This window comes from Oncorhynchus tshawytscha, linkage group LG14, assembly GCF_018296145.1.
Source record: "Oncorhynchus tshawytscha isolate Ot180627B linkage group LG14, Otsh_v2.0, whole genome shotgun sequence".
NCBI classification, from domain to species: Eukaryota; Metazoa; Chordata; class Actinopteri; order Salmoniformes; family Salmonidae; genus Oncorhynchus; species Oncorhynchus tshawytscha.
The window spans coordinates 34,894,029-34,921,439 of record NC_056442.1 but is presented as its reverse complement, the minus strand read 5'-3'; the positions used below and the strand labels follow the sequence as shown (position 1 = coordinate 34,921,439).

At 44.5% G+C, this 27,411-nt stretch overlaps 2 protein-coding genes across 3 annotated transcripts; both read left to right on the top strand.

Annotated features, from left to right (window-relative positions):
- The first annotated feature begins 1,565 nt into the window (after window positions 1–1,565).
- Window positions 1,566–19,935, top strand: wdr81 (WD repeat domain 81). 2 transcript variants are annotated; one of them, XM_024445188.2, is made up of 12 exons: window positions 1,566–1,686; window positions 5,072–5,593; window positions 5,804–9,372; window positions 12,452–12,559; window positions 12,875–13,077; window positions 13,324–13,505; window positions 14,526–14,691; window positions 14,867–15,032; window positions 15,179–16,033; window positions 16,223–16,368; window positions 16,694–16,876; window positions 17,895–19,935. In XM_024445188.2, exons 2-12 carry the CDS (start codon window positions 5,241–5,243, stop codon window positions 18,219–18,221), a joined length of 6,258 nt encoding a protein of 2,085 aa, XP_024300956.1. In that variant the 5' UTR covers window positions 1,566–1,686; window positions 5,072–5,240; the 3' UTR covers window positions 18,222–19,935. The 2 variants fall into 2 exon arrangements, with proteins under 2 accessions (XP_024300956.1, XP_024300957.1); XM_024445189.2 differs by having other exon boundaries at window positions 1,571–1,777.
- Window positions 19,936–20,398: 463 nt separating this feature from the next.
- On the top strand, window positions 20,399–26,887 carry serpinf2b (serpin peptidase inhibitor, clade F (alpha-2 antiplasmin, pigment epithelium derived factor), member 2b). The gene is made up of 9 exons (XM_024445190.1): window positions 20,399–20,633; window positions 21,495–21,568; window positions 21,659–21,733; window positions 21,825–22,131; window positions 22,547–22,690; window positions 23,422–23,610; window positions 23,734–23,876; window positions 24,070–24,274; window positions 26,128–26,887. Exons 2-9 carry the CDS (start codon window positions 21,506–21,508, stop codon window positions 26,499–26,501), a joined length of 1,500 nt encoding a protein of 499 aa, XP_024300958.1. The 5' UTR covers window positions 20,399–20,633; window positions 21,495–21,505; the 3' UTR covers window positions 26,502–26,887.
- The last annotated feature ends 524 nt before the right edge of the window (window positions 26,888–27,411 follow it).

Genomic DNA, 27,411 nt, shown 5'->3' with positions numbered 1-27,411 from the left:
CCTGTTGCTGCCTACCACCGCTCAGTCAGACTGCTCTTTCAAGTCATAAACATAATTATGATATAATAACACACACAGAAATACAAGCCTTTGGTCATTAATATGGTCGAAACCAGAAACTGTCATTTTGAAAAATAAAACGTTATTCTTTCAGTGAAGTATAGAACCATTCCATATTTTATCGAACAGGTGGCATCCCTAAGTCTAAATATTTATGTTACATTGCACATCCTTCAATGTTATGTCATAATTATGTAAAATTCTGGCAAATTAGTTCGCAACGAGCCAGGCGGCCCAAACTGCTGCATATACCCTGACTCTGCGTGCAATGAACGCAAGAGAAGTGACACAATTTCCCAAGTTAATATTGCCTGCTAACATGAATTTCTTTTAACTAAATATGCAGGTTTAAAATATATACTTCTGTGTATTGATTTTAAGAAAGGCATTGATGTTTATGGTTAGGTACATTCATGCAACTATTGTGCTTTAGTTAAAATCATCACCCGTTTGGCGAAGTAGGCTGTGATTCGATGATAAATTAACAGGCACCGCATTGATTATATACAACGCAGGACAAGCTAGTTAACCTAGTAATATCATCAACCATGTGTAGTTAACTAGTGATTATGTGAAGATTGATTGTTTTTTTATAAGATAAGTTTAATGCTAGCTAGCAACTACCTTGGCTCCTTGTTGCACTCGCGTAACAGGTGCTCAGCCTGCCACACAGTTTCCTCGTGGAATGCAATGTAATAGACCATATTCGGCGTCCAAAAATGCTGATTACCGATTGTTATAAAAACTTGAAATCGGCCCTAATTAATCAGCCGTGCTGATAAATCAGTCGACCTCTAATAAAAGTTATCCTGTCCAAGCTTTTGTGCCAAATATATTATGTTGTTACAGGTGTCAAGCTTATGGGCATGTGGCAGCAGTGTGTAGGAGGGATGTTCCTAGGTGTGAGACAAAGAAATGTGTAGCATTGTGGAAATTAGTGGTATGTGTTAATTTTAGGGGTGCCGATGGTGCTGGGGTTCAGAAATGTTGAGTGCGAAAGAGGCAGGTTAAGGTTTCCAGGGTTAGAGTAGTGTAGAAGTTGTCATATGCTGAGGCAGTGAAGAAAGTAGAGGAAGATGGGGGAGGGATCCTGAAAGGAGTGATGTGAGTTGTAGATCTGTACCAGTACAGAGGGATAAACCAACAAGTGGTATATGTTTCAGTAATATTGGATTTTTTTGCATTCATAGCAATGGCTATGAACTGTACTGTAGGGATGGAACAGTAAGTCACAGAAAATGTAGGTTGTGGTGGCAGCTGCAGAGTTATTTGGGTGTGCGAGACTTGAGGTCAGAAGAGCTACAGGGTGTGTTAAGTGGTGGTGTCCCATCCTTTCGGGCTATTTAAATAGTGGCGTAGGTTTTTTTGTGAGTGTAGTGTTAGATGGTAGGGTATTTATTTATTTTCAAGTAAAGTATAGGGGAGTTATACTCCAGTGTAGTAGGTGGTGGTAATGCAACGTTTTACTGGATGCCAACTGCCGTTAAACCGTATCGAAGAAGAAGAGGGAATCACATGAGCGCGCACGGAATAGGGAAGGGGGTCATGTGAGTTATCGGATTCAAAACATCCTCGGCTGGCTACTTCTTTCCTGTTACCCAATTAACCGAAGTTGCTTCTGAAAGAGTGAGTACACTTGTGCATCCACTCAAATAGAACATATGAATTTATTTCGGACTCAGTATGGAACCAGACGTTGTATAAGTTACTGTCACAGGTACGTGAGGAGCTCATACAAGCTAGGTTAGCTAGCAAAATAAATAGGGAGCTAAGTTAGGTAGACAGCTTGCAGCTAGCTAACGTTAGCTAATGAAATTGCTCGCAATCTTTTATGTCTTGTATTTTAAGTTAGCTAGCGAGTGTCTCGCTGAATGCATTTCAGTTTCTGTGTATGCATTATTATAAAGTTTCGTAGGACTCGGAGACTGCAATGGGATAGTTTTAGTTAGTTAGCTCACTAGCTAGTTACAACACTGACATTGCTAGTACTATACCAAAGATGGTGGATACATGAAGGTAGTTCATTAAGGCCATTTACCATGGAAAAAAAACTATGTATCACAGACACTAAAGCAATGGCACCTGAGTCTTGTCTACTTAGCTATTTTATTGACTTTCATTGAACCAGAAAAAAACAGCGAGTGGTGTCTCGCTTCCTCTTCTGTCTGTGGTACCAGTCACGTTTAGTAATGTCTATGCAAGACTGGTTACTACTACATGCAGCGCCAACTGCCGTTGAGGCTGCTAGCGCTGTCTCTGGCCCACACTCCAGTACATTAGTTGGCGGTAACGTAATGCACCAACGTTGAATGCCAACCGCCGAAAATCCCCACCAAAGAAGGATTTTAACTTTAAAATAACTACTGGAAAGCAGTGCTCGGCAGGCGAGGCAAACAACACTGGCAGTGTCCTAGCTCAAGGTTTCTCTAAACTCGTTTCGGGGGCCCCCTCTAGATGCACGTTTTGGGTTTTTCCCTAATACTAGACAGCTGATTGAAACAATCCAAGCTTGATGATGAGTTAGTTATTTAAATATGTTGTGTAGTGCTTGGGCAAAAACCGAAAGGTGCGCCCAGGGAGGGGCTCCAGGACCTAGTTTGGGAGACGCTGTCCTAGCTAGCTAGCAGTCTCAATTAGAAGTCGACCGATTATGATTTTTCAACGCTGATACCGATTATTGGAGGACCAAAAAAGCAGATACAGATTAATCGGCCCGATTTATTATTTATTTGTAATACACCAATAGCCTCAAATAAATATTGTAACATGTTCAATTTGGTTTAAATAATGCAAAAACAAAGTGTTGGAGAAGAAAGTAATATGTGCCATGTAAAAAAGCTAACGTTTAAGTTCCTTGCTCAGAACACGAGAACATATGAAAGCTGGTGGTTCCTTTTAACATGAGTCTTCAATATTCCCAGGTAAGACGTTTTAGGTTGTAGTTATTATAGGACTATTTCTCTCTATAAAATTTGTATTTCATATACTGTTGACTATTGGATGTTGTTATCGGCACTTTAGTATTGCCAGTGTAACAGTATAGCTTCCATCCCTCTCCTTGCCGCTACCTGGGCTCGAACCAGGAACGCATCGACAACAGCCACCCTCAAAGCAGCATTACCCATGTAGAGCAAGGGGAACAACTACTCCAAATCTCAGAGCGAGTGACGTTTGAAACCCTATTAGCGCGCACCCCGCCAACTAGCTAGCCATTTCCCATCGGTTACACCAGCTTAATCTCGGGAGTTGATAGGCTTGAATTCATAAACATCTCAATGTTTGAAGCATTGCGAAGAGCTGCTGGCAAAACTCACGAAAGTGCTGTTTGAATGAATGCTTACGAGCCTGCTGGTGCCTACCATCGCTCAGACTGCTCTATCAAATCATAGACTTAATTATAACACACAGAAATACGAGCCTTTCGTCATTAATATGGTCGAATCCGGAAACTATCATTTCCAAAACAAAACGTTTATTCTTTCAGTGAAATACGGAACCCTTCCGTATTTCATCTAACGGGTGGCATCCATCAGTCTAAATATTGCTGTTACATTGCACAAACTTCAATATTATGTCATCATTACGTAAAATTCTGGCAAATTAGTTTGCAATGAGCCAGGCGGCCCAAACTGTTGCATATACCCTGACTCTGCGTGCAATGAACGCAAGAGAAGTGACACAATTTCACCTGTTTAATATTGCCTGCTAACCTTTCTTTTAGCTAAATGGGCAGGTTTAAAAAATATATACTTCTGTGTATTGATTTTAAGAAAGGCATTGAGGTTTATGATTAGGTACACATTGGAGCAACGACAGTCCTTTGTTGCGAATGCGCACCGCATCGATTATATGCAACGCTAGATAAACTAGTAATATCATCAACCATGTGTAGTTATAACTAGTGGTTATGATTGATTGTTTTTTATAAGTTTAATGCTAGCTAGCAACTTACCTTGGCTTCTTACTGCATTCGCGTAACAGGCAGGCTCCTCGTGAGGCAGGTGGTTAGAGCGTTGGACAAGTTAACCGTAAGGTTGCAAGATTGAATCCCTGAGCTGACAAGGTAAAAATCTGTCGTTCTGCCCCTGAACAAGGCAGTTAACCCACCATTCCTAGGCCGTCATTGAAAATAAGAATGTGGTCTTAACCGACTTGCCTTGTGTTTTCATTTTTTTAAATCGGCATCCAAAAATACCGATTTCCAATAGTTATGAAAACTTGAAATCGGCCCTAATAAATTGTCCATTCCGATTAATTGGTCGACCTCTAGTCACAATGGGAGACCCTGTCCTAGCTAGCTGGGAGTCTCAATGGCCGTAGTAAGTGATGCGTGGCATGTAGACAGTTCTTGTCTTATTTGGCTAAGCTCTGCTCACATGACTCTACTACTGCTTATCCAATGGCTCAGTGGGAGATGAAGTACAATAATAACTAGCAGCTGTCACTTCATATTCCTTAATTTTCCACTGAGCTTTCACTTGCTGTACTTGGGTTGATTAGCTGGCTGGATCAATTTATTCCCTTGAAAAGCCATTAGATAGGCAGTAGGAGAGTCACTTGAGTAGAGCTTAGCCTAACGAGTGAAGTTGACAACCTCACAGCTCAAATTTTATTTGTCACATGCTTTGTAAACAACTGGTGTAGACTAACATTGAAATGCTTACGGTCCCTTTCCAACAATGCAGAGAGAAAGTTAACACAAGGAATAAATACACAATGAGTAACGCTAACTTTATACAGTACCACTACCGAGTCGATGTGCAGGGGTACGAGGTCATTGAGGTAGATATGTACATATGGGTAGGGGCCAAGTGACTAGGCAACAGGATAGATAATAAGCAGTAGCAGCTTAGCTATCATTCATGTCAGCAGCACCACCCCTGGACAAGCTCACGCGTTAGTTTTACTGTATAATGAAGTCTTTTTTTTTTTATATGCAGATTTATTTTTATTAAAACCAGGTCCGTCTTACCAAAATTCTGTTTATATTCTGTTTCAAATGTCTTCACAGGAAACCTTGTCAGTCCCAACCCTGCTCCTACAGGTCAGCACTTACGCCTTCCATGGAAGGGTGAGAGAGAGGCATCCTCTGCTTATAGTGAGGAGGGAGTGGGACGACAGCAGGACAGTGACTCTCCTGTCTGTCACTCCTGTCTGTCAGGTCTGAAGAGTAGGTCACCATGGAGTGGCTAGTGTCGGCTGTAGAGAAGGACCTAGGGGTGGACCGTCGGCAGCTAGGTCCAGGGCCCCGGCCTCAAGAGCTGGTGGCCCTGGTCCCCACCCGCTGGGTGATGGGCCTAAGGGAGAGGAGGGTCATCCGTTGTGCCCGTTCAGAGAGCGCTAGTGAAGCAGAGATTCGCACTTACCTCCAGTGCTCCCTTGTGAAGCTGCCTCCTGGCTGGACCCGAGTGTGCATCCAGGGCCTAAGGAAGATCAAGCTGAGCTACAGGCTGACAAGGGACCCAGGCTGCCAACTAGTCTCCCAGGATTCTTTCATGAAGACCATGCAGGGTGTATCACAACGTAATTTCAGGTATTTTTCCAATTTTAATGGCATAAATACTTTAATTGTGAAATAATGTTATATAGTATTTTAAGAATTTCAATATAAGTTCTAATGTTCAACTCCTAATAAATTAATTGTCAAATGTGACCCTCAAAATGTAATACATTTATGGATATGTCTAATAAAACATGATTGAGAGTCTCTACCGTACTCATATCTGTTTTGGTCCTTTAACAGAAATCTGTGGTGCGATGCTCATCACAGCCACGTGCAGCCCTATTCAGGGGCTACAGAGCAGATGCATGTAGCAGCCATAGATGCAGTGCGCCAAGCGCTGCAGAAGCTCTTCTGCTCAACATTTGTCTCCATCCCCGTGTCGCCATCCCTCTCCCCTGCCAGAGATAAGGACAAAGACAACCCATTATCCCCAAGCAGCTCCTCCTCTAAGCACCCCTCAGACCAACTGTGTCCTAACGTCCTCCCTGCTGAGTGCCTACTAGAGTCAGCAGAGATGCTCTACGTGGTTCTCCCATACACCCAGTACTCACTCCACGACATCGTCACCTACAGCCCAGCCAAGCTGGCCAACAGCCATGCCAAAGTGCTGTTCATCCTCTACCAATTACTGATCGCGTTGCGGGCCTGTCAGGCATCAGGGCTGTCCTGTGGAGAGCTCTCCCTGCAGGACATAGCAGTGGACGAACAGCTCTGCAGCCGCCTCAAGGTCACCCTGGCCCATTATGAAGTGCTGGGGGACGACAGAGAGGCTGAATGCTATGTTACTGAGGGACAAGTGCCAAGAAGCATCAAGGCGAGGGACCAGGGCCAAGGTGTGTACAGTGACCGTGATAAGAGGCTGTGCAGAGATTGTTTTGATGAGCTCAAGTCCTTGGTCCTGGACTGGGTCCATGGTAGAGTCAGCAACTTCCGCTACCTGATGGAGCTGAACCGGTTAGCTGGACGGAGGGAGGGAGACCCTAACTACCACCCGGTCCTGCCCTGGGTGGTGGACTTCACTGTGCCATATGGGAGGTTCCGTGACCTCAGGCGGTCCAAGTTCAGGCTGAATAAAGGAGACAAACAGCTGGACTTTACCTATGAGATGACCAAAGAAGCCCTTGCAGCAGCGGTGGCTAATGGAGGTGGGGCAGTCAGTATTATAGGAGACCTGGGTCTGGGTGGATCTGTAGGTGCCGGTGGTTCAGGGCAGTCTGAACACCTACACGTGCCCCATCACATCTCAGATGTGTTGTCAGACATCACCTACTATGTCTACAGGGCCCGGCAGACACCCAAGTCAGTGCTGTGCAGCCACGTCAGGTCTCAGTGGGAACCGAACGAATACCCAGCCAGTATGGAACGCATCCAGAGCTGGACCCCGGATGAGTGTATCCCAGAGTTCTACACAGATCCCTCTATATTCCGCTCCATCCACCCTGACATGCCAGATCTGGAAGTTCCCCCGTGGTGTAACTCCTGTGAGGAGTTCATTGAGGTTCACAGATGCCTCCTGGAGAGCCGAGAGGTGTCTCAGCAGCTGCACTACTGGATAGACCTGACGTTCGGCTACAAGCTGTCCGGTAAAGAAGCCGTCAAGGCCAAGAATGTGTGCCTGCACCTGGTGGACAACCACACCCATCTGACCAGCTACGGGGTAGTCCAGCTGTTTGACCAGCCCCACCCGCCCCGCCTTGCACCTTACCAGTACTCGCCACCTGAACCCCCTCTCCTGGGCCCCGCAACTCTCAACGTGCCACCTCTACAGACCCCACCGCTAGATGCCATGGTGGACGGAATGGTCCCAGAGGCCATGGGGTGTGAGTCCAGTGGCTGGACCATGGTGGACCGAGATGAAGAGCTAGAACAAGGTATGGAGGCTCTGGACTCACTCAGTGGAGGGATCTCTACTGGCACCTCCACTACCTCCTCTGTTCCTCTACCTCTCATCAGCACCGCAAGGTCTGGGGGGAAGACTGGAGGAGAGCACCCAGCCATGGTGGTGTCCCAGTCTCCCAGCTCTTTCCCTGGGGAGGGGACAGCAGGTAATGCCACCAGTGCCCTGGGCTCTGGCATACGTAGTGCCATGCTACAGAGAGGGGGCATCATAAACAAGAAGCATGGAGAGGGGAGTTTGAGTGGTGCCACCAACACAGAGGACTTGAAGATCACCCTGCCTGAGGGCTTCAGCCCCCTTCAACCTCTGGAAGAGCTGGAGAAACTCAACAACTTCCTGGTGAAGAGCCTGCATGCACAAGTCTGGCACCAGTCTGACTCCAGGAAGGAGAGGACAGGAGCTCCACAATGTCTCCCCTCGTTAGCAGAACTCTACCAGAGGGACATGCAGGCTCTTGGTGTCCTCATAGCCGAGATCTTCTACTCGTCTAAACTGCGGGGTGTGAAACCAGGCACTCCCCTGAGTGAGCGCTTCCAGGCTGTGATAAAGCTATGTTCGGCCAGCCTGCGTGACGTGCCCCTGCCACTGCATCATGCTCTGGAGACACTGCTACATCTACGCCAGCACTCCTCCAAAGCCAAAGTAGAGAAACCATGTGGTCCTCGACCTCTTCTTTTTAAATACGACCCCATTTATGAGGGTCTCCCGCCCCCAAACCCCTGTCAGTTACTGAGCCCCATCCTCTCCCCGTTGCCTTTCCCCACATATTTCCCTGCCCTGCACCATTTCATCTACTCCTACCATTCCAAGATGGAGACCACCTGCAGCCTTCAAGGTCGCGATGTGGTCTTCCACCTATGGCAGCAGCTGGAGACACTGTTACAGGGAGTCATCACAGCTGAGGGGTTGGAGATCCTCCTGCCCTTTGTGCTGGCGCTCATGCTAGAGGAGTCCACTGCTGTGTATGCTGCCTGGTACCTGTTTGAGCCCATCTCTAGGGTACTCGGGCCTCGAAACGCAGCCAAGTATCTCCTGAAGCCCTTGGTCAGTGTGTATGAGAACCCGCGGTGTCTCAGAGGTCGCTTCTACCTCTACACAGACTGCTTTGTTCTGCAGTTGATCGTCAGACTGGGTCTGCAGGCCTTCCTGTCCAGCCTCCTGCCACACGTGCTCCAGATCATATCTGGCTTCGAGAGCTGCAGCTCGGGCTCTGAGCCCCAATGGGAGGCCAGCAAAGGCCTGAGGGGAGGGGCATGTGACCTAGGAGAGGAGGAGGAGGACTACCAGGAAGGCAGGCCGTCCTCAGGCTCTGTGAGTGGGAAGGTGGGAGGGGGCAGTGGAGGGGCTGGGGGTGTAGGAGTGGGGGGAGACCCAGGGCTGGTGGACTACTCCTCAGGTATCAGCCTCAACGACCAGGTGTTCCTCTCAGAGGGGGAGGACTTCCAGAATGGCTTCTATGTCAACAATGGAGCAGGGGGAGCCACTGGGGGGAAACTGCAGAACCAGAACTCAGCAGCAGGAGGCAATGAGCAGGACCAGGAGTCTTTGAGCGTGGGGAGACTGAGCGACAAGAGCAGCACTAGCGAGGTCTCTATCGGAGACGCCGACTCCACTCGGGACCGAGCCAGTCTGAAGTCAGCTGACAGCAGCCAGGACCTGAAGCAGGCCAGTGAGGGAGAGGAGGGAGGGGAGCTGGAGGAGGAGACTGAGGAGGGGAAGGAGAGGGGGACAGGGGAGGGCAGTGGTCCCAGCCTAGAACTGACTCTATCTGGCTGCACAGAGGAGACAGTGGCCACCCTGGAGGGAGAGTTTGTCAATGGCATGGAGCTGGAGGATGCACAGAAAGACATGGTGGAGGATGAGCATGACTCTTCAGAGGATTCGGAGGAGAAAGAGCACAAGATCCTTCTAGGTGAGATTCTACTGACATACCATAACCACACTGTGTGGTGTCTCTTAGACACTGGAGCTGCCTGCCAGGGATGTTGGACTCTGTGGATCACAGGATATTGGTGGCACCTTAATTGGGGAGGATGGAATTGTGGTAATGGCTTGAGTGGAATGGTATCAAACACCTGGTTTCCATGTATTTGATTCCATTCGCTCCTTTCCAGCCATTATTATGAGCTAACCTCCCCTCAGCAGCCTCCACTGCTGTGAACATGTAGGTTGGTGTGTAAGCACTGAAGACACTACCTGTGGTTTGGTTGTAGCCCTTGCCAATGTTTGACGGTTTTGTAGACCAATGTGGTTTCACTGTTGAAGGGTCCGACATGCATTGCTCCCGAGTTAGACAAAGAGCTATAGAATGCCACCGTGGGTCTGCCTGCTCAGCGGACACAGGAGAGAACACAACATGAACAATTGTAACTATTGTTCAATTCATCCTGTTTGTTCAATAAATCATGTTGAATGGGATTTATTGAACAATAGTTAATTGTTTGCGTAAAATTGGTGTTAAATTCATCTGTTTTACCTGCATTCTGTCTTCAGATCCCATACCTGGCTCTCACTGGTTGTCATTCTGGCATCCAAGGCTAAAATGACAAAGAAAAAAGGCATTCAATATTGAGAAGCAATTAGGCCTATTTGCTCCAAAGTGCACTTTGGAAAGACATTCCACTGTCGCAGTCTGAAATATACCCTACCCTTCAATGTTTGTAGCAAATATCTGATGTATGAATGCCTAGACTGTTACTACAGATCTTTTTACTCTACCATCACCCAAAAGTAGTCTTGCTATAGTATCACCCCAAAAGTAGTCTTGCTATAGTATCACCCCAAAAGTAGTCTTGCTATAGTATCACCCCAAAAGTAGTCTTGCTATAGTATCACCCCAAAAGTTGTTTTTTAAAATTATATAAAATAGACCTAATGTTCCATTGTTCACATTTTCAACTTCTAACGAGAGTTCCAGTAAAATAATCTTTGCTCTTTGTGTGTGGGGAAAAAAAGGGTTTTCGGACTGACAGTAAACAGTCATATCAACCCAATCTGTGGGTGAAAATGCTCTTTGGCCATGAAGTTTCACTTCTTTATGTTAATAAAAAACATGTTGCCTAGAAAAATAGGGTTCTTCATGTTCTGGATCGTTCAGTGCGGTGTTGCTCTAACACATCATTAACATATCAGTTGAGACAGCTGTTGAGGATTTTGTATTTTGTGGTCATCTTCAAAGTTGTTTTCTGCGGGTCGCAAAAAGATATAAGTTATCATGACACAATCTGAATAAAATATAAAAGGCTTTGAAAATATAACGCTTGTTATGCACTCCGTTGACAGTTCAGAGATACGCTTGTTATACACTCTGACAGTTCAGAGAGACGCTTGTTATACACTCTGTTGACAGTTCAGAGAGACGCTTGTTATACACTGTTGACAGTTCAGAGAGACTCTTGTTATACACTCTGTTGACAGTTCAGAGAGACTCTTGTTATACACTCTGTTGACAGTTCAGAGAGACTCTTGTTATACACTCCGTTGACAGTTCAGAGAGACTCTTGTTATACACTCTGTTGACAGTTCAGAGAGACTCTTGTTATACACTCTGTTGACAGTTCAGAGAGACTCTTGTTATACACTCTGTTGACAGTTCAGAGAGACTCTTGTTATACACTCTGTTGACAGTTCAGAGAGACTCTTGTTATACACTCTGTTAGTTCAGAGAGACTCTTGTTATACACTCTGTTGACAGTTCAGAGAGACTCTTGTTATACACTCTGTTGACAGTTCAGAGAGACTCTGTTGACAGTTCAGAGAGACTCTTGTTATACACTCTGTTGACAGTTCAGAGAGACTCTTGTTATACACTCTGTTGACAGTTCAGAGATACGCTTGTTTTTGTGAAATCTTCTGAAAAGAACAGGAATTTCAAAAACTAAAGCATAAACTAAAATATGAAAATACTACATGTAATGCCTAAAAATAAATATCAATCTTACCTATTTTTATTTTTATGCCCTGCTGATTGGAGAAGAAAGATGAGTTCAATGGGAAAGTGAGTCTGTCCGGTAGCCACTAGCTGAAATTCTTGCACAGAATCCAACCTAGCTGATGCGACGCAATTTCCCTGAATTAATTATATTTTTTGGGATTGATTTAGTCACGAATTCTGGCCATCCTACTATAGATTCTTAACATCGGCAACTGTTTTATGTTGATGTTCTCTCACGTCACTCCTTGACTACAGTAGATGTATCATACACTGCCGATGATAAGCACCTTTGGTTTGCAGTAGTGCTCCCTTCAGTGTACGTGCTATGGTGACAGATGATTACCTGTGTTCTCTCTTCAGCTCCTCCACCTGTTTCTCACTGTCCCTCAATTTGGCCTCCATGTTTCTCAGCTCCACTGTCTGTTCCACCACCATGTTTCTCAGCTCCGTCCAGATGTCAGGGCTGGTACTTTCAGTCCCTTTGACCCTCCCTCCACGATCCCCCTGAGCCCATGCCCCAGACAGACAGACCAGCAACACCAACAGAGTTACAGCAGCACCCTTCATTCTTAAACAATACCTTGTCATGACATCTCTACAGTAGTTTACTGGGTGAAATGCTTTATACACATTCAGAAAAGACCAAGTTGAATGCTACAGTGCTGGACTTTGCCCTGGACAAATGTAGCCTGAATTCCAGACTTATTGTTTTGCTAACAATATGCTCCTTCTATTCTTTTAAGCCAAACAATGTTTGGAGTGGAGTGTTTTCACAAACACTTAAACCCAGGCTATGAAAAATGAATGCTGAACTGAACTTTACCCGACATGAACAGGCATGGCAGCAGAGTTCAAGTTTTAGTTGCTCAGTGTGTTTTGATATCTCATCCCCCACTGGGAATGGGCTTTGGCAGAGGCGATGGGGATTTTGTTAGGAGAGATTGGAAATCTTTTTCCTCCAGAACTCAAATCGATTAGCAAGAGATTTGGTTCTGGGTGATGAGAATATCAATTGTCAATATTGTGTTGACTGTATTTAACTGATTTCTCTCTACAGATACGGTCTGCAAGACAGTTAGATGGCTGTCTGCAAAGCTTGGACCAACAGTGACGTCTCGATATGTGGCCAGGAATCTGCTCCGGCTGCTCACCACCTGCTACATTGGTGAGTAACTGATCAAGAGTCGGCACTGAAACTACAGGATTTTAAAATACTGAGGAGTTTGCTGTAACGGGTCATACATACTATATTACAGAAAACACCAAGTCACAGCACTCTCTATTTGTCCTGGTTGAGTTATGACATAATCAGCCAGTTCACACTTCAAAATAAATGTGATTGTGTATACTACAGAGATCCTTATCAATTAAGATATCCATATTAAATCAGAGATTGTCATTCTGTAGTGCCTACTGATGGAAATGCCTGTTTTTTTCCCCTCAAGTGTATGCACTCTCTCGTTTCCCTCTAACCAATCAGGCCCGGAGAAGCACCAGTTTGTGGCTCCGGTGGTGTCGGAGGAGAGCAGCCTGGAGAGTGTTGGGATGGGCAGTGTGTATGAGAAGAAGCCTGTGGTTGGAGACCAGACAGCAGGACCAGTTCTGGACTGTCTCATCTACATCGCACACCTCTATGGAGAGCCTGTACTCACCTACCAGTACCTGCCCTACATTGGATACCTGGTAATACTGTCTTTTATTTCATTGCCCTCGCTATGGGTGCATCCTAAATGGCTCCCTATTTCCTATTTGGCTGACTATTTTTGACCAGTGGCTGGTGTCATTTGAGATGCAATCTATATATACTTAGTTTTTTATGGTAATGGACTTCAGTATTTCCCGAGAGCTCTACACAGTCTCACTACTCTGGAGGTCATTCCTCTATTTTGGCTCACAGTTGTAACCCTGTATGGCATGTTTTCCCCCCAGGTGTCTCCCCCTGTGTCCTGTCGTCTGAACACCCGTAAGGAGGCAGGTCTGCTGGGTGCCGTGGTTCTGACCCAGAAGATCATTGTGTTTCTGTCGGACTCCACCCTCATGGACATGCTGATGAAGATCAACCAGGATGTTCTGCTGCCCCTGCTGGACCTGCTCACCTCACCCAGGATGGGGTGGGTAAACCGCACGCACACTAACAACTCAACTCAAGATCTTATAGCTTCCCTTGGGAATTCAATGTATTCTGGATGAACGTCTCTATTTTTTGATGCATTATGTCCACATGGTCACAGGGTTAAGTTTAGGTATTCATTCTGAGTGGTTATGACTATGGTTTGGGGAAGGCTTCAAACCAAATAATTAAAACAACGCACTATTGCCATCATGTATCACGTATTCTCACGGCTTGCTAGAGCATTGTGAACTGCACTGGTCTAAGCAGTGTGCTCTGGCCTGGCTTGGAGCACAATGAGTTCGCTGCTGGTGCCTGGCAATGGTTTTTTAGAAGGCACATATAAACATTCTAGGGATCGAGGTCTTGTGGATAAAAAAATGGTCCGTATCTAGTGTAACCACCGTTTGCCTCATGCAGTGCAACACATCACCTTCACATAGAATTGATCAGGCTGCTGATAGTGGCCTGTGGAATGTTGTCCCACTCCTCTTCAATGGCTGTGCGACTTTGCTGGATATTGGCAGGAACTGGAACACACTGTCGTACATGTCTGAGTATGCAAGCCATGGTATAACTCTAACATTTTAGAGGCTGTTGGAGGTGGCTTATGGTAGAGAAATTAATATTTAATTATCTGGCAAAAGCTCTAGTGGACATTCCTACAATCAGCATGCTCCCTCAACTTAGAGACATCTGTGGCATTGTTGTGTGACAACTTCTTGATATGCCACACCAGGTAGATGGATTATCTTGACAAAAGAGAAATTCTCACTAACAGGGATGTAAACAAAAAAACATTTTAAAGAAATAAGCTTATTGTGAGTGAAATTCTGTGATCTTTTATTTCAGCTCATGTAACATGGGACCAACACTTCATATGTTTATATTTTTGTTCAGTGTTACATTGGACCTTGGAGACGGAAAATTATTTCCCCACATAAATTCACAGTGTTACATTGAGTTGAAATAGACAATATGAAACAGTTCTATTGAATCTGCCACTCTGTTCTGTCCTCAGGTTCCCCAGTGGAGTGCAGACACGTTCGGCTGTGTGTCTGAAGACCCTCAGCCTAATGGCACTCATCTGTCTGCGCATCGGTAGGGAGATGGTGCAGCAACACATGGTAGAAACCCTGAAACGCTTCTTCACAGTCTTCTCCCTGCTGCAGTGCCTACAGGGACAGGTAAACACTTCCCTTACTGGAAAACAGGCAAAAATGTTTAAGTGAAGTTAGGCTGGTTAAAAGCCAGAAAATTCAAATGTATTCGTTTTGATATGTGAGCTCGATCTTTTAGCATATGTTAAATGGTGAGACTTATTTCATTCCATTGTTCTGTCCTCTCCTCTGTGTGGTGTAGATGGAGAGCGCCCCCCGCAGGGAGGTGGGAGAATACATCTTGTTGGATGTGCGTACGCCGGACGGGTCAGAGGTGACGTGTGAGCTGGGGGTTCTGGAGGAACTGCAGGCCGTGTTTAACCCTGAGATGGCATACGCCTCCTACATCCCCTTCTACTGCCTCATAGGTGACACACACACACATACACAGACAGGTAGACACACACACAAACCAGTTTATAAATACATGCAATCCATCTTAAAATCTGAATTCTACATGTTCCTTACATGTCCTTAATGGTATTCAAAGCATTGTGTCCTTTGGCCCTTCAAGGCGATGTAGCGATCCGTAAGCTGGTTTCCAACCACGAGCTGGTCTGGAGTTTGGCCCAGTCCTACCACTCCAGGGTGAGCCCTGGCAGTCCTAATGCCAACCCCCCAGCAGGGTCCAAGGACAGGGTAGAAATGCCCCCCACCACCTGCTCCATTGGCCCCTCCCCAGGTCTGGGACGCCATGTGGGCCGCAGCCCCTTCCCTGCCCCCTACAGCTCCTCCACACCCCTGGGCTCAGACACCCTCCCAGAGTCAGGCACCTTCGGCAGCCATCTGGTGGGCAACCGCATCCAGGTGGCCCGTGACTCTGAGCCAGGGTGTGGGAGCCCCAACTTGGGCTCGTTAGACAACTGGGGCCACCCCCGGCCTAGTCATACTCAGCCTGTCATCACATCTGCCTCTACTTTCACCACTCCATCCCTGGGCCCCTCCTTCTCCTCTTACTCCTGGATGGTGGGTCCTACCCCCGAGGACAGCGCTCTGAAGCAAGAGCTCCCTCGCAGTGGCCGTTCCCTGCAGGGCAACTGGCTGGCCTACTGGCAGTATGAGATCGGTCTCAATCAGCAGGATCCCCACTTCCACTTCCACCAGATCCGCCTGCAGAGCTTCCTGGGCCATTCGGGCGCGGCTAAGTGTTTGGCACCACTGGCTGGAGAGGACTACTTTCTGTCTGGCAGCAAGGACAAGACGGTGAAGCTGTGGCCCCTCTATAACCACGGCGATGGGACACGGGAGGTGGAGCCAAGGCTGACCTACACAGATCATAAGAAGTCTGTGTTCTATGTTGGCCAACTGGAGGCGCTCCAGGAGGTGGTCAGCTGTGACGGCACCGTGCACCTCTGGGACCAGTTCACAGGTCAGTGGGGAGGAGACCTGTTGAGTTGAATCTCTGATTATGTTCTGTTGGAGTACACAATGTTTTCCATTTAACGAGTGATTTTTATTTTAATACCACTACATATTTAATAAGAAATTAGGTAAATAAAATGTGAAAGCTTCTGAACATACAGTATTGGGAAATAAAGCCCTCTCTGTGTGTGTCCAGGTAAACAGATCCGCTCCTATGAGGCCCTGGATGGAAAGAACCCCATCACAGCAGTGACCACCATGCCTGCTCCTCACTGTAGTGTGGTGTTTGGCAGTGCAGACTCTGTCCTCCGCTTCATCGACCCACGCAAACCAGGCCTGCAGGTACCTACCAAACCCAGCTGGAGAATAACTACCCTGCTCACTTCTTCCCTGTTTAGTCTCCATCCTTTTTATGTTAATCTCCTGGTCTGGTCAAAGTAGTGCACATCTAGGGGATAGAGTGCCATTTGGGATGGATCCATGATTTTCTTTCTATCCCATGTTATTGATCAGTGTAATGGAATATAATAGCTTTTGCCTATTGCTGCTTCTCTGCCTATTCTTGGCCTGCCAAAGACCATGCTCTTCCCATAAATATAGAGCACTCTTATTTATACACTTATTCTTATATTGTCTATGGCTTTCCCTGTGTGCTCCCTTTGGACAGCATGAGTTCCGGCTGGCGTACAACAACGTGAGTGCCGGTCTGATCCGCTACCTGGCCGTAAGCCCTGGAGGGCGCACCGTGGCTGCAGGCTTCTCCTCTGGCTTCATCGTGCTGCTAGACGCACGCACAGGCCTGGTGCTGAGAGGCTGGCCCGCTCACGAGGGGGACATCCTGCAGATTAAGGTGGGTGGGTGTGTGTGTTCAGTCTGTGTGTGTTGGTAATTTCACAGTGACTATGGCTAGAGCAATGGTTCCAAATAAATACACATTCATGTTCCCGTTGAATAGTGATTCTTTTTTACTGCGGTTAGCTATTGGATTTCACCAGCGGCATAAACAAAGAATATTGAGAGATATAAAGTGGACCTTGTCTCCTACCACTGACTGCTCCCACTCTCACAGTCAGTGATTTGGCCTGCGGGCTTTGGTACGTAATGGGCCTTTTCCCATCAACATGTTTCTGCTGCTAGACATGCTGGCTGTGTCCCAAATGGCACTATTCTCTCCCTTTGGGCCCTGGTCAACAGTAGTGCACTACACAGGGAATAGGATGCCATTTCAGATGCAGGCACCATCTCTGGCCAGTCAGTCCTTCACATGCTCCTCAGGGAGTATGTAGGGCTATGAAATGTTCAGTGGTCAGTCAGCTGATATAAACAAGAGGCAGAGTTGCAGCTTACTCTTTTATTCTGCTGTTGCATATTTGCGGGGGTGGTGAAATTTTAACATGAGTCAAGTGACAGTTGTACCCAGAGGGTTTGTTCAGAAGCAGTCAACAAAGCACTAGAGCTGAGCAAACTTGATTTAGCCCTGATTGGTGGGGTCAAGGATTCTCTGGCTTTAGAGGCTCAAGTTCAGGTAAATATGGACAGGAGTTACTCATTAAAAATTCTATACTGAGTCTCACTGGTCCATCCAGAGCTGACCCATACTCCTCATTGCTGTAATATTTATGTATTACTCTCAGTACTCCCATATTTGAGGTGCGCCTTTGGCGGGGAAACTCTTCAATCTAACACGCCTCAATAGCACTGATGATAGAAATGTCCTGGCAAAGAATATTAGGACACAAGTGCTCTTTGTCTTCTAGTTATGTAAGTGTGGGTGTGAGCGTGGCTTGGTGTTTGTGTAAACACACAAGATGCCCTGTTGCTGTTGTCTCTGGCTGTGGTACCTGACTATGGACCTGTGTATTTTGCAGGCTGCTGGGGGAAATCTGATCATCAGTTCGTCCACTGACCACACTCTGACCGTGTGGAAGGATCTGGAGCACAAGCCCCTCCACCAGTACAAGTGTCCCTCTGACCCGGTCCATGCCTTCGACCTGTACGGGGCAGAGATCGTAGCGGGTACCTTGGCCAACAAGATAGGGGTGTACTCCATGATGAACATCTCTGCCAGCCCAGCCAGCAGCACCAAGCTTAGCTCAGAGAACTTCCGTGGGACCCTCACCAGCCTAGCTGTGCTGCCCACCAAGAGGCTCCTGCTGCTGGGTTCAGAGAACGGGGCCATCAGGCTGCTAGCTTAGGGGCTAATACATAACGCACTGGCTCAGCTAGCTATAGATTCTGCTGTTGACTTTTGCTGAAGTTGTCCTATTCCTAAAGCCTTTTGCCTGTATCCTGAGCCTCTCAGCTCTTCCCTGTGTGGGATCGAGGCTAGACCCACTGAGGCAAGTGGTGGGGTCCTCAAAACGTCCTTTTACAAGGGTGAGGGAGAGAGGAGCACCAAGACAGTAGTTATGAGCCTCTAACTGAGAGCACTTTGCTTGTCTTCTCTGCTGTAGTCAACGACCAAAATAAAGATGAAGTGTTATGTCACTGTCAAGGATAGCTCTACCGTACGGGGCAACGAAACACTTGGTCATAATCATCTATAGATCTTATATTATGAAGAAGATTCTTATCTGTGACTAGGTCAATATTCTGTTCAAAAGAATGGATCTGAGGAACTGCTCAGGAAGGTGGAGCCTAGAATGACTCTGATGTAGTGTTTGCTCTTTCCAAATAGATGCATACCTACCAACCAAAAAGACTGACATTTCACACACCCAAACATACCATCATTCTCTCCCTGACATTAGATCGCACCAGATGCACTGAATAACTATGCAGTATTCGTAGATAAAATAAATAAAAATGTAAGTCTGTTTGCCATGTCTTTCTAAAGAAGTAATGCTTTCTCTCACCTTTTATTTAATTTAGAAAAAAATGTAAACCTACACAAGTCCTTTTCATTTGACAGTGTGCATCTTCTCCAGTTTAAGGCTTGACGAGCGGGACGGTGGTCACAATGTGATTCTTCAACCTGTTATTGCTGTGTGCCAAGGTCACATGGTCAAATCCTACTGCACAATAAGGAGCTCCATTATCAAGCTATTCTCATAGATCACATTTTAAGATTATTATTTTACAAAGAATCAGTGGTTTAATATTAGTGTTATTTCTTTTGAAAAACCCTAAACCATGTTTGCCGAAAGATTAAACTGTTGATAGAAATAATCAGTTTGTGTGTGATAGGCCTAATTAAAGAATGTTGATTTAATGTATCATGATGAAACCAACTCAGACATTAAGCAAGCAATGTGTTTGGACTGTTGTCCATAACATAGACTAATGAGCGTAGCCAAGACACAATTGACTTTTATAATGTAATAAGTATGCCTTGTATGTAATCACAAATTGACAGTGTAAGAAAAGAATGGCAAGAAAAAGCCATAAAAAAAATCAGTATATTAATTTGTGATCGAAACTAATTCCTGATGTATTTTCAGTACTTAGGCGGAGGCATTTGTTATCTGACCTAATTTTGTATGTACCTTGTTATCCTGTTGCCAATGTTTTCACTCTTGTTCTTGGTCAACCTTCAAGACTGTCTACTCTGCTCACAAGGGTGTCTATGCTCTTCTTCACTTTTATGACGTGCATTACCATCCTTGACCTCAACACAGTCGTATGGTTGATTTTAGGAGAGAAAGGTCAACCTTGACTCATCCATTTGTTTAACAGGCCACAAGTGTCACCATGTTCCCACGAGACTCGCTCACTCAGATTTTTTTTATTTTATGTTTCCTGTGACTTTTCTATTCTAATAATAAAACATGTACTTTGTTTTCAAAAGGAATCAAGTACCACCTTGACATTCAGAAAAAGATCAAACTGATGTCCATTACAACATTTTGATGAGAAGTACACAAAGTTCTTATTTTATTTAACAGGTTTAATAAAATATTACCTACACAATGCTTGTTTCAGGTTAAATCAAAAATGTCTGTTCAATGTCAGTCTTCACCAAATCTTACTCTTTCATTATTCTCTCTGTTTCAAGTGATTCCGAGTGAGCAATATTCTTGGTTTTTATTGGACAAAGTCCCCTCTTGATTTTTGTAGAAAAATGCCTGTCAGCTCAGCTGCAGTCATGTGATCTGATAACACCTACTGTTTATGTTGAGTGGTAAAAATATTTGTCTTATGCAGTGTAGCAACATTCAGATTGGAGTTGCTCCATACCCAGATGGCTACTTCTTGTACGTACAATTGTAAATTGGGAATCAGCGATTCCATCCACATTACTTTTTATCTGCTTTTATTTATTGTCCCACACAAACACTGTGACAACTCACTAATGTAATCAAACCATATGACGTGTTGCTTCACACCTAGTCCTAGTGTTTCAGTCTGCAGATTTGCCAGTATGCTTTGATTCTCAAAGTGTCCGGCTCTGTCAGGCTCACTGTTTGACCCCTGAATCGGTCTCAATATTTACATTTACAAACAAGTAGTGACATATATGAAGCACAGATCAATGAAAGTTGAAATTTAACAGCCTGCTGAGCAACTGGCAGTATTTTGCAAATGAGAATTCTGCCATTGCACGTTTAGTGTGTATGTCGCTCTCTTTTTAGACAGGATAGCAGGTGTCCCATCTTCATTTTGTCAAGGTAAGATCAAACATTTGGAAATTTATGTTATGGCTTATGATTTAACTGACTTACACTTTCATTTATTCAAGTCATAATGTTTCAGCTAAACCTTTGCCTCAGTGTAATAGTAGTAGGCCTAATAGTAAGAGATAGTTATAGTAATAGAGTAACACTTGAGGTTGCCCCTTGATTGTGTGTTCATCTAAACCAAATATCACCTAATTTTCCATTCAATTGCCAACAGTTAACATTTTGTTTCCCTGTTTTTGGTCTGTAATGAAGAAATAGCAAGTAGTTCATGTACTTGGTCATAAAGTATTAAAGTAAATCCCCTCAATGTGTATTTGTGGCAAGGCTTGCCATTATGTAGATACGCAGCTAGCTGGTGTTCTCAACTAACCAGATTTACCAGCTGCTGGTCTTGCTAACCATCTTTACCAGAACAAGAGAGCCCAAAATGTTACTCTTTGTACTGAGTCACCATCTTTCAGGTGGTCTCTTTAAATTAAGAATCCAGGTGCCATATAGAGAGGGAGAGATGGGATTATGTACTTCTAAATTAAATGTGCATCACAAATTATTATTTTTTTTTTAATGTTTAACTACAGGTGTGAATGTTTTGTATGATATACCTTAGTAAATACATGTTTTCTTCAAGGGAATAGTCTGCTTTGTAATGTTTTCTATTTTAAAAGGAGATACACTGCTGTACCATACTAAAGAAGTTGATACAACAGTTTTTTGTTTGTCATTGCGAAAGACTATTATCTATCCTAAATGTCAGGTTGCTGTCGTCCTTCAACTGTGATTCATTCCATTGACAGGAATTGAATAGACCAGCCTTATTGGGTAATAGCTTGTTACCCTCTGTTGTTTCAGGCTGGCTGTTCATGGACATGGACCTTCGTCTACTATCACTCCTGTTGTTCTGTGTCTGCAGACAAGGACTAACTGTAAAGCACTGAAACTAATCATCAACATCAATCGTGCTTTTTCTGAAAGATGTGCAACATTCTCATATCCCTGTTTTTCCCTTCAAGCAGAATGGAGAAGTGTCAAATGATGCTCCAATCCCTCTGGTCCCTCTCATCCCATTGATGCCCAGCCACCCTAAAGAGGTCTGTTGCCAAAGCAGAATACACAGCTTGCATACCCTCCATGTGCCTTTTCACTCTACATTCTCTTAACCCAACACATCCACTCTTCCAGGAATCAGGGACTTCAGCCCCTAGTACACAGGAGCCTCCAAACACAAGTCCCACCTCATATACGTGCACCCCACCTCCCCTCGTGACGACCAGTGCCCCAGGTGGGAGCTCGTCTGAGGAGGATAATCAGCAGCAGGATGGGGGTTGTAGGGCCCAGGCCCGCAGGCCAAAATCCAGGCAGGCCTTAGCTGGTGCCATCCAGAGGCTGGGCATGAAGCTCTTGGGCCAGATGAAGACAGGACCTGAGCAGCCCAATGTCATCATATCCCCCCTCAGCATATCCCTGGCACTCTCCCAGCTGGCTCTGGGTATAACATGTTCTGTTTTTGGTGTTTTTGTAGGAGTGATTACAACTTTTTAGAAATGTAGATGTTGTGCATCTATGCTCTTTCAGTATCAACTGTACTTGGCATGGTTTACAGTACCAGCATCACAACCTATTTCGCTCTGTCCCAAATGGTACTCTATTCCCTATATAGTATGCTACTTTAGACCAGAGGACAATTAGACTCAACATAACCTGTTAGGTACTTGTTTGCTGTAAATGTTGAGAGCTCAAATCAAATTGGATTCGTCACGTGTACAGTTTAGAGCAGGAGTAAAAGGTGCAGCTAAATGCTTGTGTGCTATCTCACTCAACGTTGCAGTCCAATAATCAATAACACAATCAATAAGCTGCAGCATGTTGCATCATCGTCATGTCTATCTATGTATGCCTCTCAGGAGCCATGAATGAGACAGAGGAACTGTTGATGCACCATCTCCATGGTGACACCCTGCCCTGCTACCACATGTCTCTACACAACTTCCTGGAACGCCTCCGCAAGAGCGACCTGCAAGTGGCTACACGCCTCTACCTGCAACCAGGTCAGTGTTCACTGCTTCAGGGTTGGGCTCAATTCCATTTCAATTTCAGTCAATTCAGCAAGTACACTGAAATTGCAATTCTCTTAAATGCTTTTCATAGAGGAACATTTGGAATTAGAATTTTGTTTATTTCTTAATAACTGCAGTGGGCTGTATCAGGATCTTAAACAAATCTACTTTGAAACAAAAGTATACACCTCACACATGATTAGGAGCTTAATAAAGAAGACGACACCTGTACCATGTCAGATATGGAGTTGAAATGTAATTTTGAGTTTGCGTCCCAATATTACACTTCATATACATCACAGAAGAGTGAAGTATAACAAAATCACATGGAAACACCGGATTTTCAACATTTTCGACAAAATAATGTCTTTGATTATGAAAATATAAAAAATACGAGTAACATTCCACCCATGAGGCCACCAGAGTGCGATTTGGTCATTTGACTGCCGATAAGGGGTTGAAATGGAATTGACCCCAACACTTCACTGCTTACTTGAGTAAGAGGGTTAGGAAGTTAATGGAACATAAAGGAAACGGACCTGGAAATGGAAGGAAGATAATGACAATAGACACACATTAGGCTTGAGGGTACAGAAGTTCAAACAAGTGACATTGAATGAAACAGTACTTCAAATGGCCAGATATAAGAAAGTACTGATGTGTTACTGACTTTATGACTTCACAATAACATTATTGAAAGAGTCTTTTGATGTCTATTTCAGGGTTTGAGCCCAAACCAGAGTTTGTTCATCAGTCTCAGGATGTATATGACTCAGAGCCAGTGACCTTGGAAGGGCTGGCTGAGGTCAACGAGTGGGTAGAGAGGGCCACTAATGGAAAAGTGACCGACTTCCTGACCAGTCTGCCACCCAATCTGCTTCTCATGCTCATCAATGCTGTTCACTTCAAAGGTTTGTCATAGTATCTATATACTCAATTCACAATTATATTTCCTGTTTGGCATTATCAGTATGTCTTTCCTTAAATGCTTTTTTCTAATATTATCTCCATAATCACCCATTTGTCCTAAACAGGAGAATGGAAGGCTCGCTTCGACCCACGATTTACCTCCAAAGATGTCTTCTATGTTGACGACAAGCACATGGTCAATGTTGACATGATGATGGGGCCCAAATACCCCTTGAGTCTGCTCATTGACAATGATCTGGAGGCTCAGGTAAGACTCTCACTCCCTCTTGTCCCCTCCTGCTTGACCATTTATGTTTTTCATACTTTTTTATGACATATTGTCTTCCTTTTGTCCTTTTCTCTCCTGGAATTTCTCTATTCACCCTCCTATTTTCCTGAGTCACAAAATTGTTGCACACTATATTACCTCACTTCATAATTGTCCTCGTCTTCCTGTGCAGGTGGCTCGCTTCCCCTTCAAGAATCAGATGAGCCTGCTGATAGTGATGCCCATGAATGGCCAGGTGAACGTGTCAGCACTCACAGCAAAGCTCAACATCTCTGACCTGTACAACCGCCTGCCCAGAGAGAGACCCATGCAGGTCAAGCTGCCCAAATTTAAACTGGACTACAGCCAGGACCTGCAGGAGGCTCTGACCAACATTGGTAAGTAGTAGAGGATCCATAAGCAGACTAGATGAATATGTGAGGTAGGTACAGTGCCTTGCGAAAGTATTCGGCCCCCTTGAACTTTGCGACCTTTTGCCACATTTCAGGCTTCAAACATAAAGATATAAAACTGTATTTTTTTGTGAAGAATCAACAACAAGTGGGACACAATCATGAAGTGGAACGACATTTATTGGATATTTCAAACTTTTTTAACAAATCAAAAACTGAAAAATTGGGCGTGCAAAATTATTCAGCCCCCTTAAGTTAATACTTTGTAGCGCCACCTTTTGCTGCGATTACAGCTGTAAGTCGCTTGGGGTATGTCTCTATCAGTTTTGCACATCGAGAGACTGAAAGTTTTTCCCATTCCTCCTTGCAAAACAGCTCGAGCTCAGTGAGGTTGGATGGAGAGCATTTGTGAACAGCAGTTTTCAGTTCTTTCCACAGATTCTCGATTGGATTCAGGTCTGGACTTTGACTTGGCCATTCTAACACCTGGATATGTTTATTTTTGAACCATTCCATTGTAGATTTTGCTTTATGTTTTGGATCATTGTCTTGTTGGAAGACAAATCTCCGTCCCAGTCTCAGGTCTTTTGCAGACTCCATCAGGTTTTCTTCCAGAATGGTCCTGTATTTGGCTCCATCCATCTTCCCATCAATTTTAACCATCTTCCCTATCCCTGCTGAAGAAAAACAGACCCAAACCATGATGCTGCCACCACCATGTTTGACAGTGGGGATGGCGTGTTCAGGGTGATGAGCTGTGTTGCTTTTACGCCAAACATAACGTTTTGCATTGTTGCCAAAAAGTTCAATTTTGGTTTCATCTGACCAGAGCACCTTCTTCCACATGTTTGGTGTGTCTCCCAGGTGGCTTGTGGCAAACCTTAAACGACACTTTTTATGGATATCTTTAAGAAATGGCTTTCTTCTTGCCACTCTTCCATAAAGGCCAGATTTGTGCAATATACGACTGATTGTTGTCCTATGGACAGAGTCTCCCACCTCAGCTGTAGATCTCTGCAGTTCATCCAGAGTGATCATGGGCCACTTGGCTGCATCTCTGATCAGTCTTCTCCTTGTATGAGCTGGAAGTTTAGAGGGACGGCCAGGTCTTGGTAGATTTGCAGTGGTCTGATACTCCTTCCATTTCAATATTATCGCTTGCACAGTGCTCCTTGGGATGTTTAAAGCTTGGGAAATCTTTTTGTATCCAAATCCGGCTTTAAACTTCTTCACAACAGTATCTCGGACCTGCCTGGTGTGTTCCTTGTTCTTCATGATGCTCTCTGCGCTTTTAACGGACCTCTGAGACTATCACAGTGCAGGTGCATTTATACGGAGACTTGATTACACACAGGTGGATTGTATTTATCATCATTAGTCATTTAGGTCAACATTGGATCATTCAGAGATCCTCACTGAACTTCTGGAGAGAGTTTGCTGCACTGAAAGTAAAGGGGCTGAATAATTTTGCACGCCCAATTTTTCAGTTTTTGATTTGTTAAAAAAGTTTGAAATATCCAATAAATGTCGTTCCACTTCATGATTGTGTCCCACTTGTTGTTGATTCTTCACAAAAAAATACAGTTTTATATCTTTATGTTTGAAGCCTGAAATGTGGCAAAAGGTCGCAAAGTTCAAGGGGGCCGAATACTTTCGCAAGGCACTGTATACTAGTGAAAACATTCATACTGTAGATAATAAGGCTTGAAGCACAAGGAAAGGTGAGATAAAGATTTTTTTAAACAATTGTCCATCTTATTCTTCAACAAAACTGTTGAAAACTTTAGAACTGCCACTCTTTCTCATATACTTAAGTGTGTGATTTGTTCTATTCTCAGGTATGGGGGAATTATTTGCTAGTCCCAACCTGGCTGCCATAGCTGAGGGCCCTCTGCTGGTGTCCAGTGTGCAGCACAAGTCCAGTATGGAGATCACTGAGGAGGGAGCAGAGGCTGCTGCAGCTACCAGCCTGGTCATCTCACGGTCCAACCCCTCTTTTAGCCTCAACCAGCCATTCTTCTTTGCCCTCATGGACGATAAGACCCAAGCACCAGTCTTCCTGGGCGTCATCACCAACCCTAACCCTGGAGCTCCTGCTATGCAGAGTAGTGGAGGGTCTGCCAACCTAGATAAAGTACACTACCCCATTGATGACAAGAATGACAAGAATGACAAGCATTATAGTCACTCTTTTGGTGGGCCACCCAAGTAAGCCGAAACCTCATTCAATGAGGGGAGAGGTAATGGTCTTATCTATTGACCTTGAACTGTACTGCTGTCTGTCAGAGAGGAAGCAAATCCAGATGAGCAACTCAGATGTATGACAACAGCCCAAGTTATCCAAATGGTCAGCTGGATTGAAATGTAACCATTTTTCTAAATGTGAAACTTTTTTTTTTTTAAATACAAATACTTTTTTATTTTTTCTTTATTTTTATTTTAAATACACAACACACTGAGGTGCCCCACATTCTCTAATGAAGTTTACTGCTGATTAAAATACTAGTATTTCTATCTGATGTTTTGGATTAAATGTATCATGAAAATGCAATATTGTGTATTAGGCTACATGATAAGATATTAAACATGTCAAAATACTATGTGAGTTTTGGAAATTTTTGCCCTGATTCATACATTTTTCATAATTTATGAGTGATAGAACATGTTTATCAATGATTTAGGTCAACTCTGTAGTGATTTTGTATGTCTAAATTAGAAGAAACCAACAAATGGATATGAACAAATGATCATTTTATGTCCAGCTTACTCTGTCCAAACTTAGGTCAAGCACTCAGCCAGTGGTTGTAGACTAGAGACATACACAATAATCCTCACAAACATTACAAAGTGCTTATTCCCTTATATTTACTGTTAAATTCTGGTATTTTCAGAATTGAAATCATGCCACACAAATCCAGGTATGCAAACAAATGACCTAATGATCACTGAACTGCAGCTAATCAGAAAACCCACAAGGTGGCGATATAAGATCCTTTGAGATCAGCTCAGGGTTCGTCAGTGATCCTGGATCCTATGGATCTTATGTGGTGGGAAAAAAGATGTATAATTTGTAACTAATAAAACACTGACTGGAATAAAGTATTGCACCGGACATATACAAT

What these genes read in the sequence shown, in the direction of transcription:
- wdr81 (XM_024445188.2), top strand. Translation starts at nt 5,241, where the DNA reads ATGGAGTGGCTAGTGTCGGCTGTAGAGAAGGACCTAGGGGTGGACCGT. An exon ending in AGAGCACAAGATCCTTCTAG is followed by an intron (nt 9,373 to 12,451) that starts GTGAGATTCTAC and finishes TTCTCTCTACAG; the next exon opens with ATACGGTCTGCAAGACAGTT. An exon ending in TGCAGTGCCTACAGGGACAG is followed by an intron (nt 14,692 to 14,866) that starts GTAAACACTTCC and finishes TGTGTGGTGTAG; the next exon opens with ATGGAGAGCGCCCCCCGCAG.
- serpinf2b (XM_024445190.1), top strand. Translation starts at nt 21,506, where the DNA reads ATGGACATGGACCTTCGTCTACTATCACTCCTGTTGTTCTGTGTCTGC. An exon ending in TGCCCAGCCACCCTAAAGAG is followed by an intron (nt 21,734 to 21,824) that starts GTCTGTTGCCAA and finishes CCACTCTTCCAG; the next exon opens with GAATCAGGGACTTCAGCCCC. An exon ending in ACGCCTCTACCTGCAACCAG is followed by an intron (nt 22,691 to 23,421) that starts GTCAGTGTTCAC and finishes TGTCTATTTCAG; the next exon opens with GGTTTGAGCCCAAACCAGAG.